The sequence below is a fragment of the Melanerpes formicivorus genome, unplaced genomic scaffold (genome assembly GCF_026170545.1).
Source record: "Melanerpes formicivorus ecotype bairdi unplaced genomic scaffold, bMelFor1.0.p_v2 SCAF_29, whole genome shotgun sequence".
NCBI classification, from domain to species: Eukaryota; Metazoa; Chordata; class Aves; order Piciformes; family Picidae; genus Melanerpes; species Melanerpes formicivorus.
This window is the reverse complement of record NW_027142381.1, coordinates 3,283,327-3,307,871: the sequence shown is the minus strand read 5'-3', so window position 1 is coordinate 3,307,871 and position 24,545 is coordinate 3,283,327. Positions and strand designations below refer to the sequence as shown.

Below are 24,545 nucleotides of genomic sequence, written 5' to 3'. Positions count from 1 at the left end.
AGCCTGTGACCACTCTCGCTCAGCCAGAGCCGGCTCAAAGAGTTCAGAAAATCTGTGCAAAAACAAAACTAAAGGGTTAAAGACCCCCCCTGGAGACCCCTCCCCAACCCCAAGCAGCTCTAATAAATACAGGTGCGGTTTGTGGCTGGCATCCTGCCGGCGAGGCCTCGCTCCCGGCCCTGGGGTGCCGCCGGGCAGCTCTCGGTGCTCTGGCGCTGGAGGCAGCTCTCGGCAGGGGGGGACACGAAGGACGTGTGCTTGGGGTGGCTTTTGCACCAGGTTATTGTAGGGCTTCCAAAAAGGCTGTACCCAGCTGGGTCCCACCCCACTGCTGGGGTGTCCTCTGCAAGCTGCTTCTGCCATGGGCGTTACTCAGCATCTGGAAGGGCAAGGAGAGGGTAAAGGGGCGCGGAGCAATGTGGTGTCCCCAGCATCTCTCTGCTCCATCCCCCTGGGGCCCCATGGCTTCACAGGGTGGTGCGAGTGCCACAGGCTCTGGCACAGGTCAGGGGCCCCATTAGCTTTGCCCATGTGTGCCAACAGTCCCCAGGCTCCGTCTGTGCCAGCTGGAGTGAAAGCCACTCCTGCTGACTGGCTAGATTGACTGCAGGCAGGGCTTCCCCATCCTGCCCCACTACTGCCCAGGGCAGCTTCCCAAGCAGAGCAGGGCTGGAACCCACTACTCACCATCCTCCTCCCAGCCCTCGGCCACTCCTGCCAGCTCGTAGTGCTTCTTGCGCAGCTCCCCCAGCTTCTGCCGCTCCTTCTGCAGCTGGTTTTCCAGCTCCAGCACCCGCACCTGGAGGGCATCATGCATGCCATGGCCACCCTTCACCCTGGCACACCACCTGGGAGCTCCAGCCAGACAGAGCTGTGCTGGGCTGGGCACCCCCCTTTCACACCCATTAAATCCCCAGTATAGAGCCCAAAGACAGCAGAGGTAGATCCTGTGAGCTCTCCAATGGCAAGAGGTCCTGGGGAGGGGGTAAAGCTCAGGTGGATGCTGCCTGTGTCAGCAGATGAAGGCAGAGTGACCCATTTGGGCACCCAGGGAAGGGGAATTCCCTCAGCATGCCCTATGCCAGGTGGAGGTGAGTGCTGTGGGGCAGCCCAGTGGGCACACAGGACAGAGGTTGCTGTGCCATGATGAGGATGGTATTGGGGAAGGCTCAAGGACCAACTTCATGTGGCAAACCCATCTCTTCTCTTCACACCTTTGGCTTTCCCCTGAGCTGGTGCTACCTGAGGTCAGGCAGCTGGACAGAGAGTCCCCCATCCACCTCTCCCCAAGCCTGGGTAGCCTCCCACCAGCCCAAACAAGGCACTACTGGGTGTGTTTCCAAAACATGGGGCAGCCTCCTACCTGTGAGTCCATCTCCTGACGCTTGATCTGGGTGAGAGTCATGCTGGAGAAGTCCATGCTGTCTGTGAAGAAAGACACCACCAGCCCACTTCAAGCTCTGCTCCCCAGCTCAGACTCCCCAGCAGGTCTGATGCCACCAACAGGGTCTGCCACCATGGGGCACACAGACAGTGAGCAAGGGGCAGCTGCAGGCAGAGACCACCTGGGACATGGCCAACCAAAGACGGTGAGTGTGAATAGCAGAGGCTTCAGGGCAAATCCATGCTCAGCAGCCCATATTTACCTTTCTCCTCCACCTGTGACTTCCCAGCCTTGGTGGAGGCCACCACACCAGCTGTGGCCTGGTTGACACCTCGAGAGGCTTGCTGGAGCTTGCAAAGGTTGGCGCTGTCTTTGTCTGCCTTCACCTGCCAGGGCAGCAAAAAGGGGCACGCTCACACCCTGCCAGCTGAGCAGATCCCCCCAAGGGTGGCCTCCTAACAGCACCAGGCTCCTACCTTAGAGGCTGCCACAAGCTGGGCAGTGCTGGCGGCAATCTCCCGGGAGCAGACCATCAGCTCCTCGAATGTTCCCTTGCCTTGCACCACCAGGTCAGCAGCATCACTGTGAGAGGGCAGGGAGAGAGGGGCTGGAGCATCCTCCTGCAACCTTCATCCCCTTCCTTGTGGGGACAGCAGGACTCTGCCCTCCTCCAGTGTCAGTGGCACTTACACCATGACAGTGGCACCCCAGCCCACAGCCTTGGAGGCAGAAATGAGGCCCTCAGTCCAGCGGGAATTCTTGGCATAAAACTCCTTGGGGGATGCTGCACCCTGCCATGGGGAAAAGGACAGTTGTGAGCCGGGGCCAAGAGGGTGGCAGGGCCTGGGACCCCAAGCCGCCATCTCCCAGGGGAACAGAGTAAGTCAGGGTTTCCTTTAGGTCATGTATGGGAGCTGCAGAGACACCGAATCTGGTGGCTCACAGGGTGCCCTATGTGGGAAAGGAGATCAGGGACCTCCATGACACCCTGGGGACCACAGGCAGGGTGAGACCCTAGGGTTGGGGTGGGAGCTCCTGGCAGCCAGTGCTGATTCCCCAGTGGGCCAAGACTTGGAGCAGCACATCCTCAGCAAGTACATGGTGACTCTTGACTGGCCAAGTCCCTCCTGCCCTGTGCCCTGCCAGCACCCCTGCCCTGGCTCACCCGTCCGCTCTCCACAATCTCTCTCTGGAGGTCCTTGGAGGCTAGGACCAGGATGTGGATGGCCTGCATGAGGCCAGTGCAGGAGCCCAGGATCCTGCAAGACAAACTCTGCTGAGCCCCTTTGGTGGGGGAGGGAGACCTCAGAGCCATGGGACAACCACTCCGTCTGTGGCACTGGGCCACATCATAGTATCATAGTATCATGCCTGCCCAGCTCTCTCCAGCGTCCTGGGCAACCACTCACCTCTCATTCACTTCCAGTTTGACCCCGGTGTCACCAGCCCGTGCCTTGTTCAGCATCTCCTGGTAGAGTGGGGAGAGGCTATGTTGAGCCCCACTCACCACCCTGGCTGTGTGCCAGTGGTCCCAGCAGACACAGGACTCATGGGTGCCTTGTGGCATGTGGTGACCCTCACCTCGATGCGGGCAGATGCCGTTTCGATAGCTGCTGCTGTTGCTGCCATCTCCTTGTCCACCAGGTCACCCAGCTCCTCCTGCTTGATGTCCAGCCCTTTGGGCCGCAGCTCCTGGGGACGGGATAGAAAGGACCATCTAGCTGTGGCACTGCCCCTCTAGCTGTGCCTGCCATGACCTGACCTCATCCCACCAGCGCCCACCTCCCCGATGGCGCTGATCCGGCCCAGGCAGGTCGTCACGGGGCTGCAGTCAGCGCCTTCTGCTGTCCCTGGGTCTTGCAGGGCTCTGAGGTAGCTCACAGCCTCGCTGCCGCACTGCTTGCACATCTCCAGCAGACCTGCATGGGCAAGAAAGAGAGGCTGAGGGTACAGAGACATCTGGTCCCTGCCCTACCTAGCATCCTACTTGCCCCAGTGTCCTGCTTTCAGCATCCTGCCCACCCCAGTCCCTTGCCTGCCTCAGAATCCTGCCCACCTTGGCTCCTTCCCAATCCAGCATCCTGCCCAACCCAGCGCCCTGCCCACCCCAGCAGGTGGCACTCACGGTCAGCAGGCTCCATGGGGGCCACATGGGAGGTAGCACTGCCCTGCACGAGGGTGTCGCTGACGAGGTGGGCGAAGAGGGCCAGGCAGGGCAGCAGCGAGCCCACGGCTGTGACGGGAGAGCAGGCACACACCTCAGCCCCAGTGGCTGCTGCCCACCCAGCCCACGAGTGCCAGCACTGCCCCTTGCCCCCACCCCATGCCCAGAGCTGCTGCTGGCTCTCACCTGCACGATTGGAAAGGTATTTGCCATGTGCCTCCCGCAGCCGCTCCACACACTCAGAGGCTGCCAGAGTCCTGGACAGGAGGCAATCTGCAGGCATACAGATGGGCAGGGCTCAAAACACGGGCATGGCTGCGCTCCACCGCTGGCACAGCCCAGAGGACAGCACGGAGCAGGGCTCTGCATGGCAGCAGAGGGCTGGATAACGCCAGGCTTGGCAAGCACCAGGGAACCCACCTGCCGAGCCGGTGCAGCCGATGTGAGCAGGATCCTCCAGGCGACTGAGGGCATCCTGCACCATCCGCTCGGCCTCTCGAGCGGTGCCCTGCAGCAGGGCAAACTGCTCCTCGGCCAGGCGCTGCTGCCCTGCCCGCTCCTCGCTCTCCTGCCAAGCCAACATGGATGTCACAACCCCCACCGTGCCAGCTGGGAATCGACCCCACATCCCACCACCGCCTCCAGCTCTGCCAAACCCCTGCAGCTCAAAGGATGCCAGGATGCCCCGTACCAGCTGTGCCCCTGCGGTACCTTGTCTCGCAACTGGGTCTGCAACGTCTCCAGCTCCCTCTTGCTGCTCTCCTGCTCACGGCTGAGTGTGGCCTGCAGCTGCTGGAGCTCGGCTCTCAGGGCAGCCATCTCCTCTCTATGCTGCTCTGCTGCCCGGCTCAGGCTGTCCCTCTCCTGCTCCAGGCCTGCGATCCGAGTGCTCTGCTCTGCTCCCACCTGAGTGGGCACAAAACAGCAGCTCTGACTGTGCCAAGGGCTAACACCAGTCTGGGGACTTGTTCATGGTCCCGGCTCAGGCCACCCTGCCCATCCTTGCTTGGTGCACTGCAGCCTGTGCAGGTCACAGCCTTGCATCACCCACTGCCCAGCAGCACCCTTGCAGCACTGACAGCCTTGCCTGGGGCTGGCTAAGGATCCCTGGGGAGCCTTTTCACTTTTATCAGTGAAAAGTCACTTTTATTATGACTGCAGCATCCTGATGGAGGAGCGGATGAAGGGTGCTGGCTGCTGGCTCTGCCCCATCCCCACCCTGCTGCAGCGTGTCTGGCCAGCCTAGGGATGGGCAGATGCATTTTCCTGCCAGTTTCTGCCTTCTACAATGAGCCTGGAAAGCCCCTGCTGTCTTCCACAGCCATGAAACACCCTGTGGCACGGCAGCAAGCTCACACAAAAGTGATGTAATGGCACAGTCCCTGTCTGGGCTTCGCAGCAGGCAGAGCCATCAATGATCCCTGCTGTTGCAGGAGGCTCTGCATGCACTTGCACCTGGGAGTGTTAAACCCCCTGGTATGACTGATGTGGGAAGGAAGAGGACAGGGAGCTGGTTATCACATTAAAGGTGGGTAACGCCTCCTGGATGGGTAATACCTCACCCAAGCATCATGACAGCAGACAGACCTCCCCTTTGCCCAGGCTGCCCATCCCAGGGTGCTGGTGGGGTTGGTGGTGACCACCGTTGGGTTTTCACCTGTGTCCTGGACTCAAGGGTGCCCTGAAGGACCTGCAGCTCCTGCTTGCTGGCTGCCAGTTCACGTTTCAGTGTGTCCAGCACCTCTGCCTGTTCCTGAGACTGTGGGCAAAAAGAGAGGTTGCTGGCACTGGTGCTCCACAGGGGAGCCCACCCTCCATCCTTGGCATCCCTTCCCATCCCTACTCACCTTCCTCTGTGCCTGCTCACTCACTCGCTGGAAGGAGTCCTCCAGCTCCTTCTTCTCCCGCTCCACATCCCCCTGGGCCTGCCTGGCCACCGTCACCTGCTTGGTCACCTCTGCGTTCTGGAGAGGGCAGAGAGAGAGCTCAGCAACCCTGTGGGGGGGCTGGCTGGGAAAGGGGATGTCAGGGGAGAGTTCAGGGAGCCCACCTTCCGCAGCAGGTCCGCGTGGTTCTGCACCAGCTCACTGTACTTCTCCTTCAGCTTGCTGTAGCGCTGCTCGTTGGCCTGCGCCCGCCCTGCCAGGCACGAAGAGGGACACTGAGGTGAGCAGCCAGGACAGCCCCCACCCCACACACCCACCGGGGGCTCACCCTCACCCCGGCTCTCCCTGCTCACTTTCGATCTCCGTCAGGCTCCTCTGCGCCTTCTCGGTGTCCTCCCGCTGCTTCTTCAGCTCCTCCAGCTCGGTGCGCAGGAACTCGCTCTCGTCCTGGGCCTGCTGCTTCAGGTGCCGCTGCTCGGCCAGCTCGGCCTCCAGCTCGCTGGCACGGCCCCGCAGCTGCACCGTGCCGCGTGCGCTCTGCGGGACGGCACCGCCGCTGGCTGCTGACACCTGCCAGCACCTGCTGGCACCCACCCCTCGGGCGGCATCACTCAGAGCCCCAACTGCAGCAAGCTGAGACGTTGAGGGTGCCCGGAAGGGATGGAGCCCCCATCCCCATCCTGGCACACCCTCGTATGGGCAGGGAGGACTGTGCCAGGGATGAAGAACCCAGCGGGGACAGGGTAGGACAGACAGGGTCTCCACCTCACCCACCCATGGATACAGCTAGCACCCCACCAGCCCAATTGCCAGTGTGAGCTGCCAGGTCTCATCCTGCCCCTGGACTGCCACACAGGTGCTCACTGCATGACATCACCAGACAGGTGTCACCCACCTCAGCTTTGAAGTTCTCCAGCTCCTCCTTCAGGGCTGCAGTCTCCCCGTAAAGCTGCTCGATTAACCTGTCCCTGAGAAGGACAGACACCAGATGCATCCTCAGTGCCACCAGCCATGCTGGTGCCATGGGGACAAATTCTGGGAGAAGAAGTGTTCCCTCTGCCACCACAACTGCTGTGCCATGGGAGCCTGGCAGGTGGCTGCAGTGCCACACCAGGGAGGGAGCTCCTGGTCTGGCACCTCCAGGACTGCTCACTTGTCATCCTTGTTCATCCCATTCTGGCTGCTGAAGTTGAAGGGGTCGCTGCTGAAAGAGCTGCCGAAGATGTCGTCAAACTTGTTGTCAAACAGGCTCTGTGGGGACAGCAGCATGGACCTGGGGTGAACCCACCATCCCCTGGTAGCCCTCATCCCCTCCATGTCCCTGGTGGCACCACCAAGCCAGCCCACATGCTGGCTGCTGCCTGCTCCTGCTGCCTGGACACCGAGGCTGGATCCCTCCCACTGCTCCCAGGGCCTTGAACGTGTTGAACATGGAGCACCTCTTGTCTGTCCCCAGAAGACCCCCAAGCATGTCACCACATATCCCTTCCCCTCCTAAAACACTCAGTGCCTGAGGAAAACCCCTGGTGAAGGGCAAGAAAACCTAACACAAACACTCAGAGCTGAGGAGTGGTGCTGGGAAACCGAACATCTCCAGCCAGCACTGGAGGGCACCAAACCACCAAGAGAAGCACTGTGAGATGAACCAGTCTGGCTCAGACCTAGCAGCACCCACTTGCAACACCCAGCAAGGACTTGGCTCCCTGCAGTCATGCTCCTCAGCACCCATATGTGACACCCAGCACCCACACAGTCCCCTGAAGTGATGCCCCCAAGCATCCAAAGGCCATCCCAGCTGTCTCACTCCCCATTGTAGCACGGTTTGGGAGAACTAGCCCCAGTTTTGGAGCTGAAGGGCACTCACCATCCTCTCCACAGCCCAGGGGGCATGGGCTGTGCCAGGGTGGCTCACCTGTGAGGCTGTGTCCATCTCCACCAGGTCTGTGATGGGCTCACTGTCGGGTGAGGACGCCTCGGCAGGGATGACCACCACAGGGCTGATGTGCTCCGAGAGCGCCGAGGCACGCAGGAAGTTGGGAGGGTTCTGGTGAAGGAGGGCAGCATGGCAGGGCTGGGAAGGACCAGCATTGCCACGGGGCTTTGGGCATGGCTGGCCAACATCCTCTCCTGATGCTGAGCTGGCTTTGCCCGGAGCCATGGGAATGGAGCCAGAATGCACAAGGATGGATCCCAGCAAGGGCTGAGGGTTGCTGTGAGAGGGATCTCAGCTCCATCCCGCAAGATTCCATCCAGGAAGGGATTCAAGGATGAGCCCCACAAGCCCCACATTGCCACCAGCCCCAGGAAGCCAAGCAAGGTGGCAGGGGCCCTTTTTGGGCACTTTCCCAGTCAAAATGGTGAGCCTGGGGACCAGGGACCACAGGGGCTCACCTCTGGCAGCTGTGGGATCTGAATCAGCCGCTTGAAGTACTGCAGGTTGCTGGAGCGGTAGAAGAGGTCCTTCAGCCTGCAAGGGGCAGGGAGCGGTTAGGGATAGCTCTTGTCCAACCCAGACACCCCCATCCCAAAAGTGGGTAGCTCCAACCCCTCAGCTGGCTTCAGGAGGGTGTCAGGGGGCCACCACACTGTGCCCAAGGGGATGGCCATATGTGAGAGGCTTTTTGGGCTGCAATCACACACTGCTGACTCACGTCCCATTTTCCACTCTGCTCACCCAACATCCAGTTTGGGCATCCCTGGGGTCGCCCTACTGACAACCCCCCACCACGCTCAGCTTCTCAGCCTGTCCCCAGACTTTCATCTCAGCAACTCAGCTGTAAACTGTAAACATTTAAAGCTGCAATTAAAGGGCTTGAGGGTTCCAAACCCTCGGGTGTGCCAGCAGCAGCTGAACGCCTCGTTAGAATTAATAACGCCGGTGTCTGGTAATTCAATAGCTCTGCATTAGCCAAGTGTCCTGCAGGAAGCTCCAGGGAAAGCAGAGGTCAAAGCAGGCTGGATTTTCAGAGCCCCAAGCAAGACTGACTCCTGCACTTCCCTTCTCCATCATTCAGCTGCTAGGCCCTGGCACAGGGACTCAGGCATCCCCCTGTGCTCCCTCTGCCCTGTGAGCACCCCTGGAGCATTGCTGGCACTGGGATGGGCACTCACTTTCTGAACTGCTCCAGGAAGCGATCCCGGTGGCCCTGCAGTGTGTCTGCTGGCAGACCTGGAATAAGCAGCAAGTAGAAACATCAGCAGGCACCTCCATGCCAGGAAGGAGTACAGATCAGGGGATAACCCATTGGCACAGCCACGTGGGGTGGATATTCCCCAGAGATGGCCACCCTCCTTCTGGGGTCTGGATGCCCTGGGCTCAGCATCCTGCTGCAGAAGGGGTTCACATTCATTCCAGACACCCCCAGGGCAGGGAAAGGCAGTGAGCTGGTGCTCAGGCAGCTGCCACCACTACACAAGGTCTTGGGGTACATGGAGTCTGCAGACAGTGCCTGGGAGTGCTCCTAGTGGGCACTGACTCTGTGGCCAAGAAGAGTTTGGTAGGGCAGGCTCCCAGGACAGCTCGGTCCCCCAGTGCTTGCATCTCCTTGTCCCTTGCCCTGGTACCTCCCTTCGCTCCCCTACAGAGGCCATGAAGGAGATGGGGGAAGCACATGGCCCAGCCTGAGCGGAGTGCTGACCCCTGTGTTCCTTTCTGTGTCCACTCCCTGCCTGAGACAGTGGTGCTGGGGACACTCACAGGAGTGGAGCTTGAAGAGCAGCTTGACAGTGTAGTCGTAGAGGTGGCTGCAGTCCAGGATCACCTGAATGAGAGGTGCCAGGCGGCACTGCCCCGCGGCTGTCACCGACACTGAGCGCGACATGTCCAGGGAGCTGAACACTGCAGGGAAGGGGCAACAGGATCAGTGTCCCACCACCCCCAGCTACAGAGCTGATTCCTTAGATGCAGGCTCTGGCAGGGCAGGGTAGGGGCTTACCTGTCTGGAAGAGGTTCAGCTCACACTCCAGGTAGTCAAACATCTCCACTGTCAGCTGAAAACTAGAAGAAAGGGATGGGGATGGTTGAGGAGCATCCCTGCCACCACCCATGGGCCTCAACCTGGGCCAGATGCCACTTCAGAGTGATGAGAAGGTGCTCTGGTGTGGATGCATCAACCCCGCCCAGGGGTCTGCCCATTCCCAGCACCTGTGGCAGGGGTGGGAGGAAGGTGCAAGGTCCCATATCCCCAGCTTGTGGTGCTGCCTGTAAGGCTGGGCAACACCGTGCCACCCTGCCTGCAACCACCCCCAGCCCTCACCTCCCAGCCCTGCCCCACGCTCACAAGTTGTTGACGTCGTTCTCCCCTGCCTCGTCGAGCTGCCGGTCAGACATCTGGAGATTGCCAGGGAAGCGAGGATTCTGTGTGGGAAAACAGGAGCTGGGAAAGGGTTTTGCAGGATCTCCTGCTCCAGCCACAGCTCTGGGAGCACCAGAGTTGCAGATTTAGCTGGTAGCCTTGGTGCAAGAGAATGGGATGGCTCTTTGGATGTGGCAAGTGAGTGATGCAGGGGGGTAATGGGGGCTAAGATGAGGTCTGCTGAGCCTCAGGTGATCACAACAATCCCAGTCCATAGGGCCTGTATGGAGGCACCCATGGCCCAAAAGCCCAAAGGTCCCCAGAAGCCCTGCCCACTCCAGAGCTTCATGGCCTCTTCCACCTCAGCCCATCCAAGATACCTGGGAGAGACATGCATCCCAAAGCTGGGGATCTTTTACTGCTTCTTGTAGTACCTCAATTCCCAGCCCAGCCCAAATGCCTCCAAGGAGCCACAAAACCATCAAGCCCTGAGGCCACTTTTAATCCAGGCTAAGGTTGGACCCTGGCAGCCTGGGACATGTTTGATGGTAGCTGCAGGAAGGTCATGACAGATAAGAGGACCCTCAGGGGTGACAGCTCTGCCAGGCCCTGTTCTGCACTGTCATTGGTCACCACTTTCACACCAGTGCCCCATCACATGGTCATGGGAACAGGGACAGGACAATGCTCACCTTGGTGTGAAACTCCATCTTGGTTCTCAGCAGTTTGAGGTAGATGCTGCAGAGCTGTCCATAGCCCTCACTCAGGTGGCCCTAGGGACACCATAAAACTGTTGAGACCTGGGGCAGGTGTGTAAAAACCTTCACCCCCTTGCAGGATGACCAATTCCTCCCTTATCTTCCCCAAAACCCAAGCCAAACCCCTCCTCATTGGCACAGAAGCTGCAGGCTGGCTTGCAGCATATTTGCTGGAAGGCTTTGGTCAAGACCTTCTCATCACCTTCTCCACAGATTCCAATGCTGCACTTAACTGCCAGAGCTGAGTTTTACTGGGTTTTGTCAAGAGGGGAAGAAGGTGTTTGGCTTTGGTGGAAGGGGATGTTGAACTCAACCAGCAAGCTCAGTTTGGAGAGGTCAGGGCAGCCACAGGTCAGCCAGAGCCTGGCTCCTCCTGGGCCAAGGATGAAACCATCATCCAAGCTCATACCACCCCAGCCTGGATGGCAAGGGACCACTGGGGTGTCCCTGCCACAGCTGCTGGTGGGGTTGGCCACTTACCCACATCCTGCTCATGTCACTCAGCTCATTCTTGTATCTCAAGGAGTCTTTCAGGACCTGGAGGAATGACCACAGCAATAAGCAGGAGCACGGGCAGCAGGCAGGGCAAGGCGTGCCATACTTAGAGCTGGCAGTTGGGGTGAGGAGTGAGAGGTCTTGATGTGTTCCCAACCCTGCAGCCTGCCACTACTGCCAGCCTCAGGGTGCCTCAGTTACCCCAGCTGCACATAGGGCAGGAGGATCCTCGCTGATAGCTTCCACACCGATTTTCTGCCCCGAGTGGTTTCCTCCTTCACCGGTGCTGCAGTCAGCACTGGCATTTGCAGCTCAAGGCGGGAGTGCCAGGCAGAGCAGTGCTAGGAAGGCTTTAGCAGAGTGCGCAGGGAGGGGGCTCTGTGCTGGTCCCCATTCAGGAGTGACCCTCCAGGAGAGCACCAACCCACCAGCATCTCCCACCACCCCGTGCAGCCCTGCAGGGGAAAGGGTTTGGGCTGGGGGCAGCTGCCAAGCTGAGGCTGCAGCACTCACGTTGGAGTGGCCGTCCCGGAGCAGCTTGTGGAAGACGTGGCAGAACTTCCAGCAGAGCACAGCGTTGCCTGACAGCGGCAGCCGGTTCACCACAGACCAGAAGGTCTGTGCCCCCTTCTCGTGGTGCGTGCCCAGGATGCATGGTGCTGGCCAGTCAAGGAAATGCTCCTGTCCCCTTCAGCAGTGACGGAGAGCGGCCACCCGGGAGCCGGCACCCGCGGAGCCGAGGGGAGCCAGGCCGCTGCAGGGGGCTGAGAAGCTGCCAAGCCCAGGCTGTCCCCGGGGGTGGCACACACCCTCCCCTCTCCTCCAGCCCCACGCCGCCGCTCTGGGCGCACCATGGCACGCTCAGGGCTGGGGTTGTGCATCCACTGTACCTTCTTGGCCGCCCTGCCAGGATGCTGGGGATCTGGCTTTTAGTAGCAGCACGCTCACAAGCACCTCTGGGGATTAAACATCCTGACCCCAGGCAGAGAACCTGCTGCAGGAATCTGTCCATCCAGCCCTCCCATGGGACGGCAGCACAGGGAGCACAGGGTTGGGCACCCACCCAAAAACAAAGGCTGCAGCAGCAGGAGCAGGGACCCTGCACTTGCTGGAAACCCCCCAGCCATCAGCGAGAGGCCCCCATCCCAGCCACCCTCAGCATCCCCAGCAGGCAGCCTGCAGTGCTGGCCCCTCTCCCCATGTGCCAACTTGCCACTGCCCCTTTTCCGGGCAGCCCCAGCCCCGCTCCCACGCTGGCTTGTCCCAGGGCCAGCTTCGGGAAGGATATTTCTGGCGTGCTTCTCCTTGACAGCCACTTCCTGCGCATTAATGGCCTTATTGATGCTGACAGTCTGCAAAAGAGAAGTGGTGTAAGGGGGGGGAGGTGAGATGGGAACAGCTCAGGCTCCTCTCTGGTCCCCCTCACCCACCGAGACCCCCCGGCTCTGCCGGCACCTGTCGGTGGTTGGGTCCCATCCAGGTCCCCGGCCCCCTGCTCGTGCCAGCTGGATGCTGCCCGTTGCCGGATGCCTTTCTGGGATGTGGTTGGCATCCGCCAGGTTCAGCTGCTGCCAGGGCTCATTTATTCAGCATAATAACGATGCAATTAAAGCAGGGATCACAAAGGACCCTCTCCTATCCTTGGGGTGGTGGGATGGGCAGAGGGAAGGCAAATCCCTCCCTTGCCCTTGGATCATGGGCAGCATCCAGCAGCTCCACTTTCGGGGGGTGAGGGGGGCTGAGTGAAAAGAGCATTGTGAGTGGCACAGGGAACCTGGCACTGGAACATCATGACCATGGCATGCTGCAGAGTGGAGTAGGACCAGGGCTGCCTGTCTGTCTGGCACCAAAGGGCATGGCCCCAGCCATAGAATCATACAATTATTTATGTTGGAAGAGACCTTTAAGATCAAATCCAAACATAAACCCAGCACTGCCAGGTCACTACTAAACCATAGCCCTCAGCACCACATCTCCATGGATTTTCAACCCTCCAGAGATGGCAACTTCACCATTTCCCTGGGCAGCCTGTTCCAGGGCTTGATGTAACTTTCCTGATGTCCAAACTAAACCTCCCCTGATACAACTTGGACTTGATGAGCTCTGAGGTCTCTCCCAACCTTATTGATTCTATGATTCCATGACATTTCCTCTTGCCCTATCACTTGTTTCTTGGGAGAAGAGACCAACCTCCTCCTTGCTTCAACCTCCTTTCAGGAAGTTGTAGAGAGCAAAGTGGTCTCCCCTGAGCCTCCTATTTTCCAGACTAAACAATCCCAATTGCCTCAGATGCTCCTCACCAGACCCTTCCCCAGCTTCATTGCCCTTTGCTGGACCCACTCCAGCACCTCATGGTGTGGGATTAGAGGAGCAGGAGACGGATCCACTTGCCCACAGTGCAAGCAGCTGCCCTGGCTGGCACCCACTGCCACCTCCCCACCCACTGCTGACAGTCACATCCAGACAGGGCACAACCAATCGCCAGCACCCGGAGCTCCAGGGACACTGATCCCACTGGGAGCCAGCACAGCCCTCCCACAGCGCTGGCAGCAGCACCCAGTGCTTGCCTGGCACCTGCTACATGAGGATCCTGTTGCCCAGGGAAGAACCTGGCTGGCTCAGCACCTTCCTTGCTCGAGTCCTTCTTGCTCACCCTCTCTGAGGTGGCCCTGCCTTCAGCACGACTGACTGCAATGACTGTGGTGAGCAGGGCTGGGGGAGTCCATGGGCACCCCGTGCATGGCTGGGCACAGCTCCAAACCCTCTAGCACCCAGCCTGACCCAAGCTCCCAGAAATCCTTTTGCCACCAAGACATCAGCCAGCTGGAGCAGAGAGGACGTGCTGAAGGGCTGAGAACTTCTGATCTCACCCACAGCTGCCACCTGCAGCCTCATCCCAGGGCTGAGCATCTCCTTAACTGAAACACTGGGGCTAGGTCCTCATATCCCAGTATGAACCAGTTCTGCTGCTGGGACTCTGCTGCTGGGACACTGCTGCTGGTCCCAGCTGTGTTGGCTGCTCTTGAGGAGGGATGGCTCATACAGCCCCATGGTGTCTGCAGCCTCATCCCTACAGTGCTGGCTTTGCCAGGGACTGTGGTGGGTCTCCAGCCCTGCCAAGCTGCTTACCACCAGGTCCCTGCTTACTGGTGACCATGGAGGTCATGGCAGTAACCAGTAGGGACCATGGAGGTCATCAGTAAGATGCAGGAGGCTCATTTTGGGGTGCCATGGGACCTGGATCGTGGGCTACAAGGCAGCAGCAGGCTGGACACAGACCAGAACCTACATCTTAGCTTGGTTTTAAAAGGAGCTGACAGTGGAGAAACCTAACCTCATCAAACATCCCTTCCCAAAGGGCTGGATGGAGGTGAGCAGGCTCCCAACACAGGAGGACCAAGGGTGGGAGCCACCTCTGCAACTCTGCCCAGCCCCATGGCCACAGTCCACAGTCATTTATGAAATCCACAGAATAAAACTCAGCATTAAAAAAATGCCCCCCCCAAAAAAAACATCCTCAGAAGGTGCCTCTCTGCCAGTGGCAGCAGCCTGGAGGGTGATGCCCACATCCCCATGGCTCTGGGTGACTCATGCCATGGATCTGGCTCCAGGTGCAGCTTGGCTGTGCCCAAAATGCCAGTTTGCAGCCAGGAAGGAGCAGACAGGAGTTTGACTGCCAGCCAAGCTCAAACCACAACATGAGGGGCTGGCAGCTCTTGGCTCCAGGTGGTGACCTCCAGGACCCTCCATCCCCAACCCCCTTGCTCTGTTTGAAGCACAAGCAGTACCCATGTGGGCAGCAGAAAGGTTTTCCACGAGGAAAGGATGGATCCCAGGCTTCTGCCCTTGAGGGTGCTGTGGGTACCTCAACTACCAAGAGGGCAGGGCAGGGGTCTCATACTGGGAGCTGCTTGGAGCAGCCAGTGGAACTCCAGAGAAGCCCAAATTGCTACTCCACTGGCCAGCAGTGCTTGCATAAGGAAACTGGAGGAGTGCAGGGCAGCAGTGAGGGACCAAGGCTACAAGTGTCACCTGCAAGGGACAAGCAGGGTCACCGAGGGTGACAGCAGCATATCCTCCAGTCCATGAGTTTTGGCTGCAAAACTGGGTCAAGAAGGAGGCAAATTTGGGGCTGCCTTGAAAGGAAGTTCCCAGAGAGGGTCTTTCACTTTGACCCACAGGTGCTGCTTCCCAACACCATCTGGTGCCTACAGCTGGTGGTATTTTAATTATAATTTAATTAGGAGCTTCTACACCACAAGGGCTGTTTCCAACCTGCCAGTGCTGCTGGCCCAGCTCCAGTTTCTTGCTGATGGGGGGATGTCAGGTCCTGGTCTCTGTACCCACACGGGCACCCAATGGACTCCTCTTCCATTGCTGCTCCCCCTTAGCAGGAGCAGCAGGGCAGGAGGCCACAGCAGGCGTGGGGCAGCTGGGCTCTTCTCCAGCCCCACACCCTCCCTGCTGCCGGGACAGGAAGCCCTGCTGTTTCCTCTTGTGCAACCCAGGGAAGCGAGAGGAGAGGCCAGCGGGGCCCCGTTTGCACAACGAGAGCTGCAAGGGGGTGGCACTGCCATGCCAGCCTCCCCTTGGCAGGGCCATGGGTCTGGAGTGTGGGGCAGACCTTAATGGAGCAGCACCCTGGGCAGGGCTGTGCCATGGGTGCTCTGCTGAGGCTTGGTGAGCAGCACCAGGAACGCTGAAGCACCACCAGCGCCTCAAGCATTGGAAGACAACTTGAAGGTCACCCAGTCCAACCCCCCTGCCATGGGCAGGGACCTCTTCAACTAGATCAATTGCTCAGAGCCCCAAACAACCTGACCTGGAATGGTTCCAGGGATGGGGCATCTACCACCCTTCTGGGTGACCTTGGCCAGGATCTCACCACCCTTAGCATGAAATATCTCTTCCTTGCCTGTAGTCTAAGTCTCCCTCTTTTAATTTAAACTCATCATCCCTTCTCCTATCACAAAAGGCCCTGCTAAAATGTCCCTAGCTTCCTTATAGCCTCTCTTTAAGTACCAGAAGGTCACTATAAGGTCTCCTTAGAGCCTTCTCTTCTCCAGGCTGAACAACCCCAACTCTCTCAGCCCTTTGCCACCAAAGGGAGAAGCTGAGTCAGTTCATACAGACCAGGGATTAGCCAACCCAGTGTCTCTGCCCCACAGCAGTGGGACCTACCTGAGGAGCTGCTTCTCCCTCTCCAGCACCCAGAGGGTCCTGGAAAACCCCCTGCAAGGTCTTTTCCTGTGGCTCCATATGCCACTGCAGCCCTGTCCCGAGGGAATTTCGTGCCATTCCCATGGGACTTCCAGGAATTCCACCAGCCAGGAGTGCTGCCAGACATTGAGGTGAGCTGGACCACATCCTGTGGGACCCCACTAACCCCTGACTTGACCCAGCTCCTCTGACAGGAAGATGCTACACCAGAGCCAAGCCACCAACAGCTCCACACTGAGGTGACCTTTCCCCTGCCTGTGGGTCATGTCAATACCTCTCTGGGTGTGCAGCAGGGACAGAGGAGCCCAGAATTGCATGGGGGGACCAGGGATAGAGTGACAGCAGTTTCCTAAGCACTGAGAAATGCTTGGCTCTTTCTCATGCTCATCTGCACACCCTCACCCCCTGCCAGACCTCCTCCTGGTCTCCTCTGTATTGCACGTCCTGGGGGGGGAAGGCGAGCTCTGCTCAGAAGCTGCACGGTGCCTTCCCACTTCTCCTTTCATTTCCAAAAGGAAATGAGTGCTGATTAAAGAAGCCAGAGCCACTGCAAATTATGTGGAGAAAGGGAGTAAGTCGCAGTGCAAATCCTCTTAGCAATGCTCCCTCATTTCTCCTTAATTCCTTTCTATAAATGGAGAGCAGGGACGGAGCATACCTCCGGAAAACCGCTCGCAACCGAGCCCCGCAGACGCTCCGGGGAGAGCTAGCGAGGAGGGAGACCTGACTATGACAACCCTGGCAAAAAAAATGGAGATCCAGGAGCTTAATTAAAACACAAATCCCAGCCTAGCAAAGCCTTCCTCTGGCCCTGGAGGTACGTGGGACATGGAGGTGAGGGCAAGTTTTTTTGGAGGGCACGTCTCTCTCTCTCTCTCTCTCTTGTGAAACATTGACTGCCAACAGCAGCTAAAAGCAAATCTCAGCCCTGCTGAGGCTCAGAAAAAGGCTTTTCTCCAGCAAAACCCTGAAGCAAAGCTGGCTGGATAATGCTGAGGGACAGCCAGGGTGGCTATGGTCCCCACTCTGCCTGTGGCCTTCAGCAGCAGCAGCAAGGAACAAGCCCAGCTTTGTGCCCAGCAGCTGGAGGGAAGACAGAAGCTGCGCTGGCGGCTGTGTAGGGCCAGGTGCTGTGTGCCTCATGTGTGCACGTAGGGATTCCACGGAGAGGAGAGGATGCTCAGCACAAATCACTCTTCCTGCCCAATCCTAAATGCTCCCTTTGAATGGAGAGTGTGAGGAGACATCAAAGCCACCTTCCCACCAATTAGTCCAGGCTATTCGGCTGCATCCGCTGCTGGATCCGTGCTTCCCTCCTGCCCTGCTAAGCGCCAGAGCTGCTCCAGGGATGAAGCACCTGTAGCAGGGCTGTGTGAGCATCTCCCTGAAGGAGCTGATGCCCTTCTTGCCTCCTGCTGTCACCAGATGAGAAATAATCCCCCACATGACACGAGCCTCAGATTTCCCTACTCTTGGGTCATAAAAACAACCACATTTCCCCAAAGCAACGTTGGCCTCCAGCGCTACAGAACCTGAAACCTCACTGCGTCTGCCAGGGTTTGCTCCCAGCGGTGGTAGCTCAAGATGATCTAGGAGATCCCACCTCCTCCAGCTTGGATGCCAGCAGAAGGAGGACCCAGGTATACCAGAGACAGCCTGGAGTCCCAAGGGTCACCAGCGTGAGGACCTTGGAGGGGTGTTTTGGGACACCTCACCCCACACCTTACCCTGCTACAGGACACTCCAAACTGGAGTCACTGGGAAGATCACCATGGGCTACACAAGCAAGCTGGAAGCCATCACCACGAGGCTTATCTTGGCAGAGACCTGCCCTGGCATTACCAGCTCCAGATCTACTCTGGAAAAGTTGAGAGGATGACGACTCCAGATCTCTGTCATGCCTGGTCTATTCCCCTCCCCAGTGCTCTCTGGCACATGGTGAAGCCCAATGTGAACATTATGGAGGAGCTCTTCCACCATGGGTGATGCTTCCAGAGAAGAAACCACCTGGACCAGACCAAGAAGGGGTGATGTGATGCTCAGAGGTTTCCACCCCACAAGAAGACACAAGAAAGAAGCAAGCTGCTGTCCAACTCCCACCAAGGCCTTTGCCTTGTGAGCTGTAGGACCATTGGCACGGTAGAAAAATGAATTAAGTTGAAGGATACACATTTTGAGTGTATCTAAACAGCCCACCCCACTAGCTCCCAGCTCCTCTTGAGGGCAGCAAGGTGACACCAAAGCAGAGGATGGGATCCACAGGGTGACGTTCCCATGAGCTGCATGTGCATGTCCTTCTGGCTTTTCCAGAGCCAGTTATGAATTCAGTATCATCACCAGAGCTGGAGCAGGGTGAGAGACACAATCTGATTGCTCCTCCACCTTCAAGACAAGCAAAGGTAATCAATGAAGACAACCACTCAACCAGCTGGTGGTGGCTCCCAAGTGAGACATCCGATGCCAGGAGGGGAGAGCCAGGCTGGTGACCAGCAGCTGGAAGGGTTTGATTCACTGACTCTGGAGACAAGAACTTGTTGTGTTGAACACATCTCTGCTCACCAAGGAGGCACAAGCACCCAAAGGCTTGGACCACCGATTCTCTCCAGTGCCATCAACAATTTATGCAGATGAATGACTTGGACATGTAGGTTTTAAATCCAGTTCAAGCAATATGGACTTTTCTGATACACAGATAAACCTCTGGGCAGGGGGCGGGGGGAAGGAAAACCCCAAACCACCAGGACACAGAGAAAACAGCTCTTGGGGACAACAGGTGGCAAAAAGCAAGGCTACAGAAGAAGCCAAACCTCACCAATGACCATTGGGGAAGCTGCCACTGTCAAACTCTGTGATTCTGTTGAAGCTTCAGATTCAGCTGAAGTAACAGAAGTCAATCAAGGCTCTGGGGAGTCCTTCGGTCACCTCCAGCATCACTAAGAGCCAGCACAAGTTCTGACTTCTGCTGCTGGGCACTTCCAAACCATCAAAACAGCCAGATCCCACCGCAGGGAGCTGGATCCAGGAAAAGCCAGGAAGGTCCCCAGGACCCTTGCAACCTTCAGCAGCTGCTCCCCACAAGAAGCACTCGTTGCTCTTCTTGCTTACTTGCTGCTACAGGCTCTCCATCACTCACACTGCCCAGCCAGCTCGACCACAGCCGGAGCCTTTCCCACGAGATCCCCCAGGAGCCAGGCTTCTCATTCTGTGTAGGGATTTCATGCCAAGATCATCTCTTCCAGCAGTGGTGATTTCTGTCTGGGGAGGGGGGTGGGGGGGGATGGCTGTGTTTTCCAGGATTGGTGGCTCAGGAAGGTTCTCCGCTGCCTTCAAATGTTCCTGAAACATTCCCAGTGGTCCCAAATGGAGTCTTCTGCTCCCCAGCAAATGCAGGTATTTGGCCATTTGTTTTTGGAACAGGAGAAACAGAAGAGTGAAGCTGGAGGATGCAGGGAGACCTTATCTCTGGATGCACGTTTTGGTTATCGGCTGCCAATCCAGGGCTGTCCTGCCTCGGGAAGTTTCACCCTGGTGGGAACACTTGGGGGTGCATATTGCCCTAGCAGGGTGCTCCCAAATTCTGTGGAGCTGGGATGTCCTGGAGATGTGGAGACTGGCAGTGCCAAGGCAGCTTTGGTGGAAATCCTTCCATGCAACACCTCCCACGGAGCTGCAGAACAGGGAGTCCCTCACCCGTTATCCCTCTGGGAGGTCTGGATCCTGCAATGGAACTGGGAACAGCCAGGACCATATGGCCAGGACCATATGGGCTCCATGCTGCACTCAAGGGACCTTCTCCATCCCTAAGCCAGCTCCGCTGGAGCACCGTGAAAAGCAAAATCCTTCTTCCCAGGTGAGCAGCGCAGGAGATGACCACAGCTCCCTGCAGAAGGGACCCTAAATACCCACTTTCCACCTCAAAATTGCTTCCATCCCTTACGCCCGGGCGAGGATCTGCCCTAACGGGCAGTAACAACAGCACCGTGCGTGGGCGCACGGCTACATGGGGACACCGGTGCTGGTGGCACCAGCTGAACCCAGCGATCGAAGCCCGGCGGGGGCACCGCGAGTTAACCGGGTGGGTGGGAGCAGCCCCGGCCCCGGGCTGCGGCAGCACGGCGCGGGAGGGTGCTCAGCTCTAACGGCTCGGACGAGCCCCCCGATAAGCGCAGGAGGGGGCGCCCGGCTGGGTCGCCGCCCGCCAGCCACCCCTGCCTCCCCCGGGCACACAGCGCTGTCGCCGGCGCGGGGAGGCTCCGCAACTTCCCGGGGAAGGAGTTGGCTGGATGCAATTCCTCACTCCGGGAACCAACCCACCTGCCGCACTGAGCCGCCGGGCTGGGGGGGCTGTCCCCATCCCCGGGGGGGGCACGTACTTACCACCTTGCCCAGCTCCATGGCGGCGGAGCTGCCGCTGCTCGGGGGCCCGCGGGCGCCGGGTGAGGGCTCAGAGCGGAGCGGCGCTGCCCACGGCGGTGCCCATGGCGGCGGCCCCGCGGGGCGGCGGCGCTGGAAGGTTCTGCCGGGCGGCGGCGGAGCGGGAGCGGGAGGGGAGACGGGGAAGAGAACGGGAGGGGGAGGGTGGGGGGTGCGCGCACCCGCACACGGGCGCGCTCCCGCGAGGGGCGGCACAACCGAGCTGGGGAGGGGGAGGAGGGTTGGGGGTTGAGGAGGCGGGGGGGTGGGGGGGCGGCCACGGCGTTCCGCTGGAATAACAAAGGAGCCCCGCGGGGGCGCGCATGGAGGACGGGGGGGTGGGGCGCGTCCCCGCCACCACTGAACCGGGAGCGCCCCGCCCGGGGGGAGGGCGGCTTCGGGGTAATGGCAAAGCGGGGGTGGAGGGGATGTCCAACCTCCCTCCCGGTGCAGTCTGCCTGTATCCCTGTCCCACCTGCATTCTGCTGCTCCTTTTTCTGTCCTCCCCATCTCCGTCCTACCCCCTGCCTGCTCTCCTGCGCCCCCGCGCTCCATCCTCTGCTCACCCCTTGTCCTACCTTCATCCTTCTGCTCCTTCCCCTGCCCCACTCTCTCTTCCCCCCGCCCCATCCTGTGCCCCATCCCCTGCCTGATCCCCCACCCCATCTATGTGTCCTAGAGGGGGAAGCGACACTTGAGGGTCTGGCCGGTGATCTGCACAGGGTTTTCCTTGCACTGGAGTCTACTGGTGCAATCTGGGTTCCAATGAAAGACATTGAACTGGTGTGGTAAACGAGCCCACTCCCTCCCCCCACCCTCCCAGCCCATCCATCCCCACTGCCAGCATTCCAAGCAGGGATTGCCACCCTGCCATGGCACAGGCAAACACCCAGGCAGGACTATTTTGGTGTTTTTTTTCCTCCAGCTCCTACCAGTGCTTAGCATATTCCAGTGGGAGGCACTAAAAAAAAAACCAACACAACAAACCCACAAACAAATAAATTCTTCTGTTTTTTCTGTGATCTCCTAAAAGCAACCCCAAAGCCATGAGGAGGAAAAACATCACAGCTGCCCCTTGCCTGAAGGAGGAGGAGAAGCTTTACAACCTCAAGAGAAAAATGCTCCTGTGGTGCTGGCCCTGGCTGAACGTGCTAATCCCCTGGGATTACTTTAGTCTAGTCATGGCTCAGCCACTTACTCCAGGATGGGGACTTGGCCACTCCTAATAAGATAATGAGATCCCACACCCCTGCAGGGACCAAGCACAGCCACCCCGGCACCCAGCTCCACACCCACCCACCCTGCTCCATTAATCCCAGCCCTGTGAGTGGGAGGCAGCCTTGGGGGCCCAGCCCCAGGCTGTGTTTTCCTTGGGTGGCTGTTACAGCCTCCACCACGACTCCTTGGGACGGACAGACGGACGCAGCGCTCAGCAGCGCTGAGCTCATCGTTTGTTGGCTGGACCAACGTGTTCTGCCGGACCAGATGGTTTCAAGCAGCAGCTAAATTCCTCTGGGAGCTGCTCCCATCATGAGCACCTGTCCCTAATGTGGGTACCTGCCCCTGTCATGGGTACCTGCCCCCATCGTGGATACCTGTCCCTATCATGCCAGGCATGATGGGACTCAATGGCCTCTACCATGACAGGCATGACAGCATATGTGTGTGGCAGGAATGGTCTCTGCTGCACCAGCCAGCACAGCACCAACCCTAGCATCTGCAGGACAGGGCACCCAGGCCCCAAAAGCAAAGGGGACAAGCCCAAAATCAAGCTCTCCCCACGGTGAAACCCCTCAGTGAGTGATTCCCAGCTGCGTTCTCAGGACCCTGGGTCCTCACAGTGCAGCCCAACCCCCAGCCTGGTGTTCCCCCTGGCTTAATGGGTTGCAGGTATTAATTAATTCACCCCTTAGCTGGGTTTAGCATTGCTCTGAACCCAAAGCCACAACCACTGCTGCCTTGCTGTCCTGGGATGTCCTGTGGATGCAGTCCATGCTTCCCAGAGCACGCTCTCCAGAGGCACCAAGAAGCCAGTGCCTCCAGAGGCCACAGCCCTGCAATTAGCAGTTGGCCATTATGTTTTAATGCCTCATTTGCATGAAGAGACCTTAAGACAGATATGCAAAGAGCACACCTTGCAAGGCACAGCCAAAACCAAAGAGCACCCTCTGGAGCAAATCCCAATCCTCCCCAACACACCCTTAGGAGGGCTGTCACCCTCCCTGTGAATCCACCTGCATGGGACATAGATCTGACACAAAGGGTATTGTTAAGCACCATGCAGGATCCATTCTTCAGCCATATTTGCTGGTGACACCCTGCAATACCATCAAAACCTGTGTGCAACTGTGTCAAGCTGCCCACCTCCTACACACAGGCTTGGAGCTCCCAGTGTCACTCCTTAATCCCACCAATGAGGTCAGTTCACCATCATTAACCTTGGTTTTCTAAATCAAGCTAGCATGCCAGCTCACCCCTGAAACAAACATCTCCACTGGTGCTACAGCCAGTTCAGGGAGGAGAAGGCTGTTGTCATTACTGATGGTCTCCTAAGGATGCTGCAGTGCTGGGACATGCTGGCTGCTGTGACACAGTCAGGGCCACTGCATGGTTCACTGTGACAGAACAACTCCAGCTGGCAAACCCCAGATTTTGGAAGCCACCAAGAAACGCTTAGGGGAAAGGGGGAGAGCTCCAAGCCACCTGGCTTCTCAGCAAGGGCCAGTCTTCAGCTAGAGGGCAAAAATACGAGCCAGGGCAGCTCTAGAAGGAAACCTGCAAATTAACTTGAAGGCAATTTCAGAAGGGTCTCTGGAGCAAATTCCCAGCGGCAAGGCAAAGCTGCACTCCTCATGCTGAGAGCACCGAGCAGGGAGCAGGGATGGCAGTGCACACGAACACCACTGGGGCTCAGGAGGAACTGGTGTGACCTGTGAGAGTTCATCGAGGTGGAAGGAATTTCCTTCTTGCTTTACTGAGCCACGAGGGAGTTCCCTGCCGTGGGTCACCGCAATGCCGTGGAGAAACCCTGGTGCCAGCAGACGAGAGCTGCTCGTGCCCTGCATGGAGCTCCCAGGGGCTCCCTTAAAGATGCTGAGGCACTGCCCTGCTGCTCTCTACAGCTGCAGGAGCATCAGCTCTGCTTCCACTTTCCTTCAGCTACCACAGGCACAAAGACACATGTATTAAGCTGACCTCACTCGCAGAGATCCACCGCAGGCTGTGTGAGGAGTGAACTTGCTCTAAATCTCCATTGCACTGCAGCAGGAGCAGGGAGGGGCATCTACAGAGCATCCCAGTTGGGTGTGTACACCCACATCCCTCTCTCCAGCCCTCTCCGAGGCTGCATCCCATCCCAGCAGTTTGGGATGAGCTTCACGAAGGACCAGCCCTGAGCAAGCCTCTCTGGAGTGGTTTCACTCCAGCTGGGATGGGAGGAATTACTTAGTGAATGCTGGGAATGTGCTGAAGGAGCTGCTGAAGAACGGCAGGGTATCAAAGGTGCTGCTTCCACTAACCACTCCATCTTGGGCAGTAGGAAGGGACCTTTCCCAACAGGGAATAGGGAAGGCAAAGCCATGGCTCTGAAGACTCAGAGGGGATCTTATTAATGTTTACAAGTATCTGAAGGGTGGGTGTCAAGAAGAAGGGGCCAGGCTCTTTTCACTGGTGCCCTGGGATAGGCAGGGGACACAAACTGGAACCCAGGAGGTTCCACCTCAACATGATGAAAAACTTCTTTACTGTGAGGATGCTGGAACCCTGGAGCAGGCTGCTCAGGGAGGCTGTGGAGTCTTCTTCTATAAAGTCTTTCAAAACCTGCCTGAATGTGTTCCTGGGTGACCTGCCCTAGGTGATGCTGCTGTGGCAGGGGGCTCGGACTTGATGCTCTCCAGAGGTGCCTTCCAACCACTGCCATTCTGTGATTCC

General features: G+C 58.4%; 1 protein-coding gene across 2 annotated transcripts in view; it reads right to left on the bottom strand.

Annotated features, from left to right (window-relative positions):
• Nucleotides 1–264: 264 nt before the first annotated feature.
• The window catches only part of HIP1 (huntingtin interacting protein 1), a 44,231-nt gene continuing 19,950 nt past the window's right edge, over nt 265–24,545 (bottom strand). The window contains exons 1-31 of one of the 2 annotated variants that reach the window (XM_068154485.1): nt 20,580–20,762; nt 12,271–12,334; nt 11,496–11,638; nt 10,968–11,024; nt 10,422–10,502; nt 9,715–9,791; nt 9,370–9,431; nt 9,132–9,272; nt 8,546–8,603; nt 7,826–7,901; nt 7,347–7,478; nt 6,588–6,685; nt 6,330–6,402; nt 5,788–5,971; nt 5,599–5,687; nt 5,396–5,512; nt 5,206–5,307; nt 4,260–4,454; nt 3,969–4,116; nt 3,735–3,821; nt 3,510–3,617; nt 3,167–3,303; nt 2,966–3,076; nt 2,794–2,852; nt 2,550–2,643; nt 2,075–2,175; nt 1,861–1,966; nt 1,647–1,770; nt 1,364–1,425; nt 688–799; nt 265–379 (exon numbers count right to left, since the gene is read on the bottom strand). In XM_068154485.1, the coding sequence (XP_068010586.1) occupies nt 369–379; nt 688–799; nt 1,364–1,425; nt 1,647–1,770; nt 1,861–1,966; nt 2,075–2,175; nt 2,550–2,643; nt 2,794–2,852; nt 2,966–3,076; nt 3,167–3,303; nt 3,510–3,617; nt 3,735–3,821; nt 3,969–4,116; nt 4,260–4,454; nt 5,206–5,307; nt 5,396–5,512; nt 5,599–5,687; nt 5,788–5,971; nt 6,330–6,402; nt 6,588–6,685; nt 7,347–7,478; nt 7,826–7,901; nt 8,546–8,603; nt 9,132–9,272; nt 9,370–9,431; nt 9,715–9,791; nt 10,422–10,502; nt 10,968–11,024; nt 11,496–11,638; nt 12,271–12,334; nt 20,580–20,597 (3,027 nt within the window). In that variant the 5' untranslated portion in view covers nt 20,598–20,762 and the 3' untranslated portion in view covers nt 265–368. Of the gene's footprint in view, nt 380–687; nt 800–1,363; nt 1,426–1,646; nt 1,771–1,860; nt 1,967–2,074; nt 2,176–2,549; nt 2,644–2,793; nt 2,853–2,965; nt 3,077–3,166; nt 3,304–3,509; nt 3,618–3,734; nt 3,822–3,968; nt 4,117–4,259; nt 4,455–5,205; nt 5,308–5,395; nt 5,513–5,598; nt 5,688–5,787; nt 5,972–6,329; nt 6,403–6,587; nt 6,686–7,346; nt 7,479–7,825; nt 7,902–8,545; nt 8,604–9,131; nt 9,273–9,369; nt 9,432–9,714; nt 9,792–10,421; nt 10,503–10,967; nt 11,025–11,495; nt 11,639–12,270; nt 12,335–20,579; nt 20,763–24,545 lie in introns of those variants that run through there. The other variant, XM_068154484.1, reaches the window with a different exon arrangement.